Here is a 16,492-nt window from a genome sequence, read left to right on the forward strand (position 1 = left end):
GGACTCCCCGCCTCAGTGAGGACTCGGACTCCCGGCCTCAGTGAGGACTCGCACTCCCGGCCTCAGTGAGGACACGGACTCCCGGCCTCAGTGAGGACTCGGACTCCCGGCCTCAGTGAACTCGGACTCCCGGCCTCAGTGAGGACTCGGACTGCTGGCCTCAGTGAGGACTCGGACCCCTGGCCTCAGCACAGTCTCGGTGTGGTGCCATCTTGGCTCAGTGTGGTAGCCATGCAGGCGGCTTTTATTTCAATTTTTCAATTTCTTATCCCTTAAGAATTTGTACTTAAGCATCTGTATCTCGGTACCTTTGTACCTATGATGGTGCTGTAAGTGACAACATGTACTTAAAAAGTACAGTGCAAATTTACATAACAATAAAGCTAATGCTAAATGATTAATCCTCCTGTTCTTGTGCTCACTAGCATATGACACTTGGAGTAATCCTGAGACTGAGATCCTATCTTTAATTTCCTTTCTAACCCTCTGAAATCTGCCTTCAGAACCTATTCCCTTTTTCAACTCTGCAATCAGAACCACAACGTCCGACTGATCCCTCTTTACCTGTAGCTGTTCTGTGACATCCTTCACTCCAGCAGTAGGAAGGCAACACAATATCCCTTTTCTTACAGCAATACGTAGAAGGCCCAACAATGGATGTTGCCATGCTGGATCTGGTTCCGGGGAAAGAAGCCAGACAAGTGGTCAGTATGGCTGTGGGAGAACATTTTAGTGGTAACGACCACAGGACGGTACAATTCAAACTTGTTCTGGACAAGGAGAAAAATGGGAGGGGGGCGTGTGTGCAAAGACAAGAGGAGGAGGAGGAGGATACAGTAAAATTAAGCTGGATCTGGCCATAGTAGACTGGGAAGTCTACAGTGGAGCTACGGGGTGGGGTGTACTCAAAAAAAGGAACTAGAGAGAGGTACAGGTCCAACATGTACCCTTTGGCAGGAAATGTAGGAGCAATAAATTCAGAGAAGCTTGGATATCTAGGACAATTCAGGACTGGATGAGGAAGAGGAGAAAGGCTTTTAGCAAGTCCAAAGGGAGAAATTTAGCTGTGGCCCTCGAGTAATATAGCAAGTGCAGGAGGAAATTTAAGAAGGCAATTAGAAGAGCAAAAAGAGGGCATTAAAAAAGGACTTGTACTCAGGGTTAGGGAGAATCCTAAGATTTTTATAAATACATTAAATGGAAGAGTTAACCAGGGAAAGAGCAGCACCCATAAGGGACCAAGAGGGCAACCTGCATGTGAAGCCACAGGATATTGGAAAGGTGTTAAATGATACTTCTCTTTGGTCTTCAGTCTGGACCAGGAGGACGTATGTACAAAATACGGGAAAAGGGATTGTCGGGAACATGCATTGTTTGACATAGGAAATGGGGAGGTGTTGGAGGCTCTGTTGGTCTGGAAAATAGACAAATCCCCTGGCCGAATTGCATCCCAAGCTGCTGTGGGAGGTGAGGCAGGAAATTGCAGGGGCTCTGACACAAATTTTTCATGTGGTCACGGCAGGGGCAAGTGCCAGAGAGCAGCTGATGTGGTTCCACTTTTTAAGAAGGGTGATCAAGATGAACCAGAAAATTACAGACCAGTGAGTCTCATGTCAGTGGTAGGGAAATTATTGGAGAAAATTCTGAAGGAGAGAAAAGCATGGGTTAACTCGGGATAGTCAGCATGGCTTTGTCAGAGGGAGGTTATACCTAACAAATTTGTTTGAGGTTTTTGAAAATGTGATCAAGTGAGTAGATGAGGGAAGTTCAGTTGAAAAACTGTTTGAGAAGTTTAAAGCACATGGGATTGAGGGAAACTTGGCAAGATGAATCAGAAACTGGCTTAGTAATAGGACACAAAGGATAGGGTAGAAGGCTGTTTAAGTGACTGGAGGCCAGTGTCCAGCAGTGTATCACAAGGATCAGCACTGGTACCCTTACTGTTTGTTATATACTTTAATGATGTCGATGAAAACGTGGGAGGAATGTTAAGTAAATTTGCAGATGACACCAAGGTGGTAGAGTGGTTTATAGCAAGGAGGATGGTTGTAAATTACGGGAAGATATCGCTGGGTTGGGCCGATGGTCTTTAACCCTGATAAGTGCAAGATACACTTTGGAAGATGAAACAAGATGAGGGAGCATTTAATGAATAACAGGACACTGGGTGGCTTAGAGGAACAGAGGGATCTTGGGGTATTTATTCAGGTCCCTAAAGTCAGCAGAGCACATGAATAGGGTGGTTAAGGCAGCATATGGGACACTTGCTTTCAACAGTCGTTGTATAAATATAAGAGCAAGGAGTTAAAATTGGAGTGATATAGTGTGTTAGTCAGGCCGCAACTGGAGTACAGTGTGCAGTTCTGGTCACCTTACTACAGGAAGGATACACTTGAGGGAGTAAGAGGAAGGCTCCCCAGGATTTTGCCTGGAATTGAGCAATTGAGCTATAAGGACTGACTAGATAGGCTTGGATTGTTCTTTTTTAAAGCAGAGAAGACTGAGGGGGGTGGTCATGATTGAGGTGTATAAAAATATGAGGAGTGTGGACAGGCTGAACCAAGGGTTTCCCTTGGTTGAGTGGTCAGTCACTGGAGAGCATACTTTTAGGGTAAGGAGCAAGAGATTTAGAGGGGATTTGGGAAGAAACACTTTTTCTCTCAGTAGGTGTTGGGAATTGGAATGCACTGCCTGGGAATGTAGTGGAAGCCAGAAACCTTACAACCTTTAAAAAACTTTTGGATGAGCACTTCAAAGATATGGGACAAATGCGGGAAATTGGGATTAGACCACCTTTAGTGATAGTTCGTTAGTGCAGACCCAATGGTCAAGGGGCCTTTTCGAATCTTTATGAAGCTATACATACTATCCATATAGTCCTCATGGATGCAGAGCAATGGCTCCAGCTAGTTATACAGTGCCAAAACACATGTAGTTGGATGTACACTTATCGAGGCCCTTCTGACTAGCCAACCCATAACTCTAAAAACTGTTTACTATTCCTGGAATTAGTAGGCAGTATGAACATGTAAAAAGCTATTTCTCAGAAAAAGAGAGGAAAACACTACACAGAATTAAACACAAACTAAATATCCATCTTTCACTTTAAAGATTAGAAATACTCACCAAGACCTACTCACCAATCAGCTACTTTCCTTGCTCTCACATTGACACATAGCATTAGTTTCATTACAGATAAGCATCGCAATCTGCATCTTATCACATCTCACCCTGGAGACTTTATCACTTGGAGTAAATCGCTCTCACTCTATCTGACTGGACAATTTACTCTGACCATACACTTTGATCAAACCTTTATATATAAAGTTCTGATAGATGGCTTTTTTTTAACCTTCTTACAACAATAATCGTGACCTATTTCAGGCAAGGAATCTCAGGTATCTGATAGATAAATGCTTCTATTGGGCAGTTTTCCTGTTTCACAAGGCTATTTTTAGTTCCTCAAAAGCTATTGCTTTTAGGTCTGTGTCTGACTTTTATTTTATAATTACAAAAGATTTACCCATTGACTTCCCACTTCGAACCAAATTCACTTTGGCTCTTAGTTTGGCTAAGTCTCCCCTCACTCTGACCAATGAGTGGTTAAAATGTACCCAATTCAGTAACAATCCAAACGTACATATTGAATGCCCTTAAATACATTCAGAATTTATTAGTCACATCTCAGAAACTCAAAACTAATTGATTAAATTTGTGTGTTTTAAAATTGAATAAAAATCCAAAAGATGTGGAAATCAGAAGCAAAAAATCAGAAATTGCTGGAAAAGCTCAGCAGGTCTGGCAGCATCTGTGGAGGGAAATCAGGATTAACGTATTGGGTTAAGTAACCCTTCCTCAGAACTGAAGTTTGAATTGATTACTTGTTTACAGCTGAGTTAATGTTTTATCCAGAGAAAAACAATGCCAAAGGATATATTGTTTCATTATATATTTATTAATTAAAAATGGTTACCACTCAGTTTTATTCCATTTAGTTAAAAGTCACACAACACCAGGTTATAGTCCAATGGGTTTATTTGGAAGCACTAGCATTCGGAGGGCTGCTGCTTCATCAGTGATTGATGATCATCCACCTGATGAAGGAGCAGCGCTCCGAAAGCTAGTGCTTCCAAATAAACCCATTGGACTATAATCTGTTGTTGTGTGATTTTTAACTTTTTCCACTTCAGTCCAACACTGGCATCTCCAAGCCATTACTTCATTCACTCCATTACTACATTCCTCCTACATCCTTTTATCCATTATAGATATACCGAGGAAGATGTCCATGTTAACAAATAAATTGATTTTTTGTAGGTCAAGCACGTTTAGATGGTGCATTCTGCAACTATACCCATGAGGACAAGATGAAATACCTGCAGCGTGCCTATGACGCAGGGATTCGCAACATTGAGATGGAGTCCTCTGTATTCGCAGCTATGTGCAAACGAAGTGGCTTACCAGGTAATTACCTGCATGTGAAAGAGTTTGCAAGGGACTGCTAAAGATACTTCACAAATTGAGTTTTTTTTTAATCTAGGAGAAAGTGAGGACTGCAGATGCTGGAGGTCAGAGTCGACAATGTGATGCTGGAAAAGCACAGCAGGTCAGGCAGCATCCAAGGAGCAGGAGAATCAACGTTTCGAGCATAAGCTCTTCTCCTGCTGCTCGGGTGCTGCCTGACCTGCTGTGCTTTTCCAGGACCACACTCTCAACTCTTGTTTTTTTAATCGACTCATAGATTTTAAACATTTTAATCAGAAACTGTATATTTTATATGACAACCATGTGCTGTTTTAATGATCCTGTACAGTATGCTTGTTCTTAATATCTGAAATTTGCCGATAATGTCTCAAAAATGTTAGCAAATATTTAGCATTAATTTCAGCCAGTTGAACTTCATTTTTATCTTGGGCTCAATACTGTGAGAGGTATTTATGTTGAAGAGCTTCACATTTCAGGAACTCAATGGAAGCATTTAGCACTATTGGATCTGATAGGGTACAATGCAGTATTGTCCAACAGAAGGGGCTGACCCATCTCAGGTGTGGCAATAGCAACACAATTTGAGCTCAATGCACTGGCATAGTGCAGGTAAATTTACTTAATGTATATGTTAATTCACTAAGCATCTACCATCATTCAATAACTAATAGTTATAGAGTCATAGACATCTACAGCACAGAAAAAGCCAATCAGCTCATAATATCTGTGCCAGTCAAAAACAACCACTTTAAGACCCTGTGAGCAGTACATTTGAACTGTCAAGATGAGAAGTTGTAAGCACAGGTGCATATTTCACTCGCTGCTGCTATCAAGTCAACACGAGTTTGTGTTGTATTCCCCATGGCTGATTTTTAATACTGTTGCCCGATAGCTGGAGACCCACACCACGACTTAACAAACATGCCAGCACTGCACTGATGGCCATGGCTGCCTCTGCCTCTGTCAGTTGCAAGGATGAAAAAGGATGATGAGAGCAGCAGAGAAGCTGTGTAAAAGAGGAGCAAAGACACAGTACAAAACAAAACACAAGCAGACTGGCAGTGACAGAGTAAAAGAGCATGAGGAGACTGGCAGAGATACAATAAAAGGGCATGAGGACAGTGGTGAGAATGTAATACAATAGGGGCATGAGGAGAACAATGCAAATACAGAATAATAAGGCATGCAGAGAGTGGTGAAGGTACAGAGTAGAAATAAACAATATAAAATAGCACAAGGTCAGTGGTAGAGACACAGTCTAAAAAGAGCAAAAACAGTAAAAGTTGGACAAGGAGAGTGGCTGTAATGATAATAAAAAGTGTGAAGCGAGTGGTGGAGAACACAATTTAAAAGAGCATGAGAAGATGGAGAGTTTTCACTCAGCGACTAGTCAGGATATGAAATGTATGCCTGGAAATGTGCTGGTGGCAGGTTCAGCTGAGGCATTTAAGAGAGCTGTGGATGATTGTTTGGATAGCAATGGTGTGTAGAGATATGGGGAAAAGGCAGGAGTTTGAAACCAGATAACAAAATGGATCGGCTGAATGGCCTCCTTCTGCACCATAGCAATTCTGTGATTCAGTACAATTGATGCAAGGGGAGCGGTGGAGACACTATAAAAGAAAATAATAATGAGAGAAACACGATATAAAAGAGGACAAAGGGAATGGAGGCACAGTATAAAAGATGCAAAGGAAGCAGCGTAAACAGTAGAGTGTGAAGAAAGCGACAGACACAGATTAAATGAGTGTAACGAGTGTGGCAGAGCTATAGAATAAAAGTCATGATGTATTTTGGTGGGATGAACAAAAACAGTACAAAATGGGGGTACAGTTCAAAGACGGGTTCAGGTGGAGAGGGACTTGGATGTGTATGTGTATATATTATTAGAAGTAGCAGGACAGGTAGTAAAAGTGGTAGGTAAATCATATATTGTCAGGTGTATTAATTGGAGTATAGAGTACAAGAGCAAGTAGGTGATATTGAACTTGTGAAAGGAACTTGTTAGACCTCAGCTAGAATATTGTGTACAGTTCTGGGCGCCACATTATAGGAAAGATGGGAATGTATTAGAACGAGTGCAGAAGTGGTTTACAAGAACATTTCCAGGGATGAGGAATTTCAATTATGACGATAGATTGAAGAAGTTGAGATTGTTCTCCTTGGAGAGAAGAAGGCTGAGGAGATCTGATAGACGTGTTCAAAACCATGAATGGACTGGATGGAGTAGATAAGAAAAAAATCACTCCTGCTCTTAAAAGGAACAAGAACAAGTAGGCAAAAGAAGCAAAGGTGAAGTAAGGAAAATTGTTTTCACTCAGCGAGTAGTTAGGGTATAGAATGCACAGTCTGAAAGTGTGATGGAGGCAGGATCAATTGAGGCATTCAAGAACTCATTGGATGATTACTTGCATAAAAATAATGTGCGAGGGTTTTGGAAAAAGCAGGAGATTGGCAGTAGCTGATGATGCTTAGTTAACAAACTGGTGAGGGCATGTTGGGCCAAATGGCTACCTCCTGAAGCTGTCACATTTCTGTGATCCAAGTTCAGGGGTGGTCTCACAGCACAAAAGAATGCAAAAAAAGTGGCAAAAGTGAAAAGAAAATGTGAGGTGAATGGCAATGGTATAGTAGGGGAGTGGCAGAGACTAAGTATAAAAGCTATGACTGCTACTCTGCAGTTTCACTGATCAAAGGTCTGTGTGTTTCACCGAAGAAACATGCCCAATGTGCACTCTCCTGTATAACCTGGAAAGTTTGCTCACTTTTAAGTCTAGGATGCTTGGTTAAAAGACATTTTAATGACCAATTTGAATATTTAAATGGTTTGTCCAACAGCTACACAGGAGTTCCCTACTCATCTGAGTGCAAATGGAAGAGTGCATGATGATGTTAGGATTCCCACCCCAATGCTACCAATAGGGGATTGGACTAACCCGATGCACCTAAACTCACCTCTTCTTCTGTGTGGGGTTGCTTGCATTTTCCATCTGTTGTTTTTCATTCCCTAATATGTCACAACTCACTAATTATGGCAATGTGCCAAACATCCAGCAAATACCGGCAGTACAATGTCCTCTATTTGGCTGGTAGTCACAAGTCATTGACATTTTGCCTAAAGGCGGTAGCCCTAGCCATCAGCCAGAAAGCCAGGAGCAAGCTGACCTCTACCAGTGCAGGAACTTCATTTCCATCAGCTAATGAATTGGCTGCAATCATGGCATCTACCCCAGGGGTGTCTGTCTCCAAGAGTGACCCAGCAGCTTTTCAGTCCGAGAAGAGCCTCTGGTGGTGCAGCAGTTCTGGAACCAATGACAATGATACTGGCCTGGACTGCAGTAACTGGAGTGGGAGCTCTCTGGACCATTCAGGCCAATGGTTAAGGAAAGTCTTCCAACAATGGTGGAAAGGGGGGAGGGTCCACTATGTGCTTCAGGATCTCTGCAATCACCCCATCCTGAGTCCACAGGTTTACTGAATGGCCTGCTAGTTGGCAAGGTGCCCATCCACTGATGGTAAAATATCAATGGTAGAACATAGAACATTATAGTACAGTACAGGCCCTTTGACCCTCGATGTTGCGCCGACCTGTGGAACCAATCTGAAGCCCATCTAACATACACTATTCCATTCTTGTCCATATGCCAATCCAATGGCCGTTTAAATGCCCTTAAATTTGATGAGTCTTCTGCTGTTGTAGTTAGTGCATTCCATGCCTCTACTACTCTCTGAGTAAAGAAACTACCTCTGACATCTGTCCTATATTATCACCCCTCAATTTAAAGCTATGCCCCTCATGCTAGCCATCACCATCCGAGGAAAAAGGCTCTCCCTGTCCACACTATCTATCCCTCTGATGATCTTATGTCTCTATTAAGTCACCTCTCAACCTTCTTCTCTCTAATGAAAACAGCCTCAAGTCCCTCAGCCTTTCTTCCTAAGACCTTCCCTCCATGTCAGGCAACACCTTAGTAAAATCTCCTCTGAATCCTTTCCAAAACTTCTACATCCTTCCTATAATGCGGTGACCATAACTGTATACAATACTCCACATGTGGCCACACCAGAGTTTTGTACAGCTGCAGCATGATCTCATGGTTCCAAAACTCTATCCCTCTACCAATAAAAGCTAACAAACATTGCTGCCTCACAGCACCAGGGACCCACGTTCGATTCTAGCCTTAGGCGACTGTGTGGAGTTTGCACGTTCCCCTTGTGTCTGCGTGGGTTTCCTCCAGGTGCTCCAGTTTCCTCCCACAGTCCAAAGATGTACAGTTCAGGTAAATTGGCCATGTTAAATTGCCCATAGTGTTAGGGGCATTAGTCAGAGGGAAATGGGTCTGGGTGGATTACTCGATGTGGACTTGTTGGGCCGAAGGGCCTTTTTCCACACTGAAGGGAATCTAATCTAATCTAATCTAATCTAAATACACCATATGCTTTCTTAGCAAGCCTATCAACCTGGGTGGCTACTTTCAAGGATCTGTGTACCTGAACACCGAGACCTCTCTGCTCATCTACGCTACTAAGAATCTTACCATTAGCCCAGTACTCTGCATTCCTGTTACTCCTTCCAAAGTGAACCACCTCACACTTTTCCGTATTAACCTCCATTTGCCACTCTCAGCCTGGGTATGCAGCTTATTTATGTCTCTACAATATCCTTTGTCACTATCCACAACTCTACCAACCTTAGTGTTATCCGCAAATTTACTAATACATCCTTCTATGCCCTCAACCAGGTCATTTATATAAATGACAAATGACAGTGGACCCAAAACAGATCCTTGTGGTACCCCACTAATAACTGAACTCCAGGATGAATATTTTCCATCAACCACCACCCTCTGTCTTCTTTCAGCTAGCCAATTTCTGATCCAAACTGCTAAATCATCCTCAATCCCATATCACTGTATTTTGTGCAATAGCCTACCATGGGGAACCTTACGAAAATCCATATACACCACATCAACTGCTTTACCCTCTTCCACTTGATTGGTCACCTTCTCAAAGAACTCAATAAAGTTTGTGAAGCATGATCTACCATTCACGAAACCATGTTGACTATCCCTAATCAACTTAATCCTCTCTCTCTTGTCACCTTTTCCAACTCTTTACCCATGACTGAAGTAAGACCACTGGTCTGTAATTACTAGAGTTGTCTCTACTCCCCTTCTTGAACAACAGGACAACATTTGCTATCCTCCAGTCCTCTGGCACTATTCCTATAGACAATGATGACATAAAGATCAAAGCCAAAGGCTTGGCAATCTCTACCCTGATTTCCCTGAGAATCCTAGGATAAGTCCCATCCGGCTCAGAGGCCTTATCGATTTTTACACATTCCAGAATTCCTAACATCTCCTCCTATGCACCACAATTCCATCTAGTCTAGTAGCCTGTATCTCAGTATTCTCCTCGACCACATTGTTTTTTTCTAGTATCAATACTGCCACAAAGCATTCATTTAGCACTTCCCCTATCTCCTCTGATTCCAAGCACAACTTCCCACTACTATGTTTGATTGGCCCTTATCTTACTCTCGTCATTCTTTTATTCCTCATATACCTTTAGGGTTTTCCTTGATCCTATCTGCCAATGATTTCTCATGTCCCCTCCTGTCTCTTCTTAGCTCTTTCTTTAGGTCTTTCCTGGCTAACTGTAATTCTCAAGTGCCCTAACTGAGCCATCACATCTCATTCTAACATGAGCCGTCTTCCTCCTCTTGACAATGGATTCAACTTCCTTAGTAAACCATGGCTCCTGCGCTTGACAACTGTCTGACCAGTACATACTTATCAAGGACCCGCAATAGCCGATCCTTGAGTAAGCTCCACATTTCAATTGTGCCCATCCTCTGCAGTTTCCTTCCCCATTCTATGCATCCTAAGTCTTGCCTAACTACATCATAATTGCCTTTCCCACAGCTATAACTCTTGCTGTGAGGTATATACCTATCCCTTTCCATTACTAAAGTAAACATAACCGAATTGTGGTCACTATCATCAAAGTGTTCACCTACCTCCAAATCTAACACCTGGTCAGGTTCATTACCCAGTACCAAATCCAAAGTGGCCTCACCCCTTGTGGGCCTATCTATATACTGTGTCAGGAAACCCTCCTACGCACATTGGACAAAAACTGACCCATCTGAAGTACTTGAACTAGTGTATTCCCAGTCAATATTTGGGAAGTTAAAGACCCCCATAACAATTACCCTGTTACTCTTGCTCCTATCGAGGATCATCTTTGCTATTGTTTCCTCTACATCTCTGGAACTATTTGGAGGCCAATAGAAATCTCCCAACAGGGTAACCTTTCCTTTCCTGATTCTAATCTTAGCCCATACTACCTCAGTTGACAAGTCCTCAAACATCCTTTCTGCTACCCTAATACTGTGCTTGACTAACAATGCCACACCTCCCCCTCTTTTACCATTTTTCTGTTCTTACTGATACATCTAAATCCCTGAATCTGCAACAACCATTCCTGTCCCTGCTCTACACATGTCTCTGAAATGGCCACAATATCGAAGTCCCAGGTACCAACCCATGCTGCAAGTTCCCTATTCTGGATGCTCCTGGCATTGAAGTAGACACACTTCAAACCAACTTTTTGCCTGCCGGTGCCTTCTTGCAATCTTGAAATCTTAGTTCTAACTTCGCTACTCTTATCCTCCCATCTACTCGAACTCTAATTTCAATTTCTCATCCCCCAGCTGAATTAGTTTAAATCCTGCCGAAGAGCATTGGAAATTTTCCACTCAGGATATTGGTACCCCTCTGGTTCAGGTGAAGGCCATCCTGTTTGTAGAGGTCCCACCTACCCTAGCAAGTGCCCAGGAATCCAAAACCCTCCCTCCTGGACCATTCCTGTAGCCACGTGTTCAACTCTTCTCTCTCCTTATTCCTCGCCCCACTAACACATGGCAGGGGTAACAAACCAGAAATAACAACTCTGTTTGTTCTAGCTCTAAGCTTCCACCCTAGCTCCCTGAATTTCTGCCTTAAATCCCCATCTCTCTTCCTACCTATATTATTGGTGCCAATGTGGACCACGACTTAGGGCTGCTTCCCTAACCCCTGAAGGATCCCAAAAACATGATCAGAGACATCACGAACCCTGGCACCTGGGAGGCAACACACCAACTATAGTCTCTCGTTCCCATAGAACCTCCTATCTGTCCCTCTAACTATGGAGTTCACACTGACTAAAGCTCTGCTCCTCTTGCCCCTTCCCTTCTGAGCAACAGGGACAGACTCTGTGCCAGAGACCCATCCCCCATTGCTTACCTCTGGTAAGTCATCCCCCCCCAACAGTATCCGAAAGGGTATACTTGTTATTGAGGGGAACGGCCACAGGGATACCTGCACTGCCTGCCGGTTCCCTTTTCATCCCCTGACTGTAACCCATCTACGTTCTTTTATCTGAGGTTTGACTACCTCCCTGTAACTCCTCAATAACCCACTCAGCCTCCTGAATGATCTGAAGTTCATCCAGCTCCAGCTCCAGTTCCCTAAGGTGTTTTCCGAGGAGCTGGAGTTGAGTGCACTTCCCACAGATGCAGTCAGTAGGGACAGCATTCTACAGGAGGAACATTCAACTGCCCTAACCTCCACTCCCACTATTCTAAATTCCCAATGAGACTACTGAAAAAATAAAAATAAAGAAAGAAACCAGTCACCTTACTGATCGGTGCACAGAACCCTTTTTTTGGTTAGAGGAGGAGGACAGTAAGAGACATTACCTGAGTAGTAGTTTCAGGTAAAGCAACCGCTCAAGTATAAAGCCTCACTTTCCCAGCAGTCCCATGTCTGCTCCTGCTCAGTGTGCGCTCTGCCTATACATGAGGTAAACCTTTGTATCTTTTAAAATTTACTTTCCCATTGGGCCTCTGGTCCTCACTGTCACTCCAACTCTGCCAAAAGAAAAAGGGGCCTTTAAGTGACTATTAGTTAAAGGGTATCAATTGGCCAATGATTGACTTGTTGCTCACCACAATCAATGAGGATAAAATACCAGTGAAGTTTTGAAGGAAACAGCCACTCTGCCATGCCTGAACCTGCTCTTGAACAGCCACATAAAATTCCAATCATAGAATGTGTTTGACATCCATATATCAAATACATATCAATTCGATGTTGTGAATTCTTCAAAATAGTTTTCATCCTTTTGAAGATCTTAAAGGGAATAAAATTCAGTCACTATACCTTGCCTCTTCTAAATAGTTCAGGACGTAAATGTTCAATGTAACGGTACTGAACTTTGGAGATCAGGATGATTCCAGGTTCAATCCTTTATAGGTGTAGAATTAATGAAACGCTGAAGCATTTAAGTTTCTTTTTCTCATTTTTCTCCCTTCAATATCAGATGCAAATTCACGTCCTGTTCTATTCCTCCTCCTGGTGAAAAATTGCTTAACCTTTCAAAAGGGTGAGGAAGCATCTTGGTGCTCAGCAAGTCAAATTAATGTTGAATTAATCAGAACTTTCCAATCATATGGTAACCTCTGACACAGACACTATATTTGATCATTCAAACATTAATAGCTTCACCTGAAAAACAGGCATAGATAGTGTTCAGGGTTTTACCAACTATGCACGAGATGCAAATAATAGAGAAAGAAAAACGAGTAACAATAAGACTTGCATTTATTTAAACAGCACATCTCGAGCAGTTTCCAGCTGACTAGTATTTTTCATGTGTTGGAAACACAGCAATCATTTTTCACATAGCAAACTGCCACAAAAATGTGGTAACTATTAGTTAATGTGTTTTATGGATGTATCGACATTTATAGCACAGGAAACCATTCGGCCCATCTTGTCTCTACCTGTCTACAAAGATTTGAATACACTGATCCCATTTTCTATCTTTTGGCCCATAGCCCTGGAAGCTATAGCAACACAATTGTTTATATGTGCTGTTTAAGTATCTAAGTACTGTTTATATGTGCTGTTTAAATAAATGCAAGTCTTTTGTCTTATTGTTACTCGTTTTTCTTTCTCTATTATTTGCATCTCGTGCATAGTTGGTAAAACCCTGAACACTGTCTATGCCTGTTTTTCAGGTGAAGCTATTAATGTTTGAATGATCAAATATAGTGCCTGTGTCAGAGGTTACCATATGATTGGAAAGTTCTGATTAATTCAACATTGATTTGACTTGCTGAGCACCAAGATGCTTCCTCACCCTTTTGAAAGGTTAAGCAATTTTTCACCAGGAGGAGGAATAGAACAGGACGTGAATTTGCATCTGATATTGAAGGGAGAAAATGAGAAAAAGAAATTTAAATGCTTCAGCGTTTCATTAATTCCACACCTATAATGAGCGGCATGGTGGCTCAGTGGTTAGCACTGCTGCCTCACATTACCAGGGTCCCAGGTTCAATTCCAGCCTTGGACGACTGTCTGTGTGGAGTTTGCACATTCTCCCTGTGTCTGTGTGGGTTTCCTCTGGGTGCTCCGGTTTCCTCCCATAGTCCAAAGATGTGCAGGCCAGGTGAATTGGCCATGCTAAATTGCCCATAGTGCTGGGTGCATTAGTCGGAGGGAAATGGATCTGGTTGGGTTACTCTTCGGAGGGTCGGTGTGGACTGGTTGGGCCGCAGGGCCTGTTTCCACACTGTAGGGAATCTAATCGAATCTACTGCTTAAATGAAATGAGAGTTTCTGCTTCAACTGCCCATTCAGACAATGAAGTCCAAACATCCACCATCTCCGAAATGATATCAGGTATTCTCACCTCACCTTGTAGCTTCTCCCTCTTCCATTGTGACTAAGCCCCCTGGTTATTGATTTCTCCACTAATGGAAAAAGTACATCTTGCCCATGATATCCAAGCCCCCACAATTATGTACACCTCTATGAAGTCCCCTCTCAACCTTCCCCACTATGAGGAAAACAACTCCAATCTATCCGTTTTTTATTCATCTCTCAGACCTTCTATCCCAAGCAACATCCTGGTAAATTTCCTCTGCACCCTATCTAGAACAACTGTATCCTTATGATAATGTGGTGACCAGAACTGGACACAATGCTTGAGTTGTGGCCTAATCAATATCTTGTACATTTCCGGAATAACCACCATTCTTTTTGTATAATATGGCTTGGCTAATAAAGGTCCAAATCCATATGACTCTTAACCAACTTATCTACCTTCAGGGATCTGTAGATATGTATGTCACGGTTTCCCTAAATGTCAGTATTTTGCAGGGTCCTACCATTCACAGTGAAAGTCCTTGCCTTGTTAGCCATCCTGAAATGCATTCCCTCACTTTGTTTTTGGTTTCAATTACAGTAATCTACTGCTCTGCCCAGTTGATCCATCCACTGATATCCATCTGCAGCTTCTGGCAAGCCTCATCACTGTTTGTGTCATCCATGAACACATTGACAATACCCCTTACACCTTGTTAATGCCTTGATGGCTGTGATGATTTGGAGATGCCGGTGTTTGGACTGGGGTGTACCAAGTTAAAAATCACACAACACCAGTTTATAGTCCAACAGGTTTAATCGGAAGCATGAGTTTTCAGAGCAACCACCTGATGAAGGAGCAGCGCTCCGAAAGCTAGTGCTTCCAATTAAACACGTTGCACTATAACCTGGTGTTGTGTGAATTTTAACTCTGATGGCTGTGTGCTTTGTGTGATGCAGCACATGCTATGTAATGCGACACATTTACCCTTTGATCCAGTTGGGAACTCTTGTGATGGATTTTAGCAGCTACAACAAACCTAAATTTCTGTCGCTTAGAAACAGTGAATGGATGGCACATACTGTTTCTGTGTCTTAAGCTATTTATGTTGAATTTTACAGCTATGCATTAGGCATTTATTTGTAGGATTTGTGTAACAAAAAGCTCAGTGCAGCATCAGTATCAACGAAAGATTAGCCTTCCAACCATCTCACTTGACTTTCTCAATGCAGGTGCAGTAGTTTGTGTGACTCTGCTGGATCGACTGCAAGGTGATCAAATCGACAATTCCCATGAAGTACTTGCAGAATACCAGGAGAGACCACAGAAACTAGTTGGCTGTTACATTAAAAAAGTATTCTGCAAAATATAGGCAAGGTTCGACTGTTCATAACATTAAGAAGAATGAGTTGTTTAACTTTTTTCAATTTTTTAAAGAGCTTATATGATTTTAAATATTTGGATTGGAGACTTCCTTATGTTTGCACATTATCTCTGTATATTTTGAAAGCCATAATGGAAGTTCATTCGTAAATAAACTGTTTTGATGTTGCCAGTGTTTGGTAAAATAAAAAGTTTCATTTGGCCTGGCTAATTGCTGAAGAATAAAGATCTAAACTGTTGCTTCAGTCTGGCAACTTTCTGTATAACAATACGTGGAAAAATCATATGATATCAATTTATACTTTCGAAGAATATGAATAAAATTTTCTGAATCGTGTACTGACAGAATGTTGGTCTTTATCTCAAAGGGTACTTTACTAGTAGAGAACCTTGGACAGATCCTGTCTGAAAGATAGCCTTCAGTTTTTGGCTGTGAATTTCAGAAAAGTTATATTAGCTTTGGACAGGGAGATGAAGGGGAGGGGGGCAGGGAGAGTTGGGTGGGTTCCCCAGTCCATACCTTGGATATGCTACCACTTGAACAGCTCTTAACACATTATTTTAAATTACTGCCTTCCCTGTAGTGGTTGTTATGTAATGTTATCCCACTTCTTTTGGGATGGGCTGACTCTCTGCCACTATGAATGTCTGAAATATATCTGGGTTTCTTATTTCTTCCACATAGTGCCATCTAGATCTTGATCTCCAGGTGGACCCCACTTCTACCAGTCCAACTCTGCTGCTTTCATGGCTCTCTGATTTTCAGCTCCACCAGGAAAGCCTTGGAATGATATCTGATAGGGAGCAACAAATTAAACAAACTCTGGTCCATTCTATGGTGAAGCTGTAGTCAATATATAGTCTCCTGAATTTGTCTCAAACAATTCAAAGGCCCTGACAAAATATTTCCAGATTTTCTTTCCTA

The 16,492-nt window shown here is 42.2% G+C and overlaps 1 protein-coding gene across 6 annotated transcripts in view; it reads left to right on the forward strand.

Moving 5' to 3' along the window:
- Positions 1–15,904, forward strand: part of LOC122564409 (uridine phosphorylase 1-like) — a 114,947-nt gene extending 99,043 nt beyond the window's left edge. For all 6 annotated transcript variants that reach the window (XM_043719222.1, XM_043719225.1, XM_043719227.1 and 3 more), the window contains 2 exons: positions 4,318–4,464; positions 15,417–15,904. In XM_043719222.1, the coding sequence (XP_043575157.1) occupies positions 4,318–4,464; positions 15,417–15,556 (287 nt within the window). In that variant the 3' untranslated portion in view covers positions 15,557–15,904. The remainder of the gene's footprint in view (positions 1–4,317; positions 4,465–15,416) is intronic.
- The last annotated feature ends 588 nt before the right edge of the window (positions 15,905–16,492 follow it).

Source organism: Chiloscyllium plagiosum, chromosome 29 (genome assembly GCF_004010195.1).
Source record: "Chiloscyllium plagiosum isolate BGI_BamShark_2017 chromosome 29, ASM401019v2, whole genome shotgun sequence".
NCBI classification, from domain to species: domain Eukaryota; kingdom Metazoa; phylum Chordata; class Chondrichthyes; order Orectolobiformes; family Hemiscylliidae; genus Chiloscyllium; species Chiloscyllium plagiosum.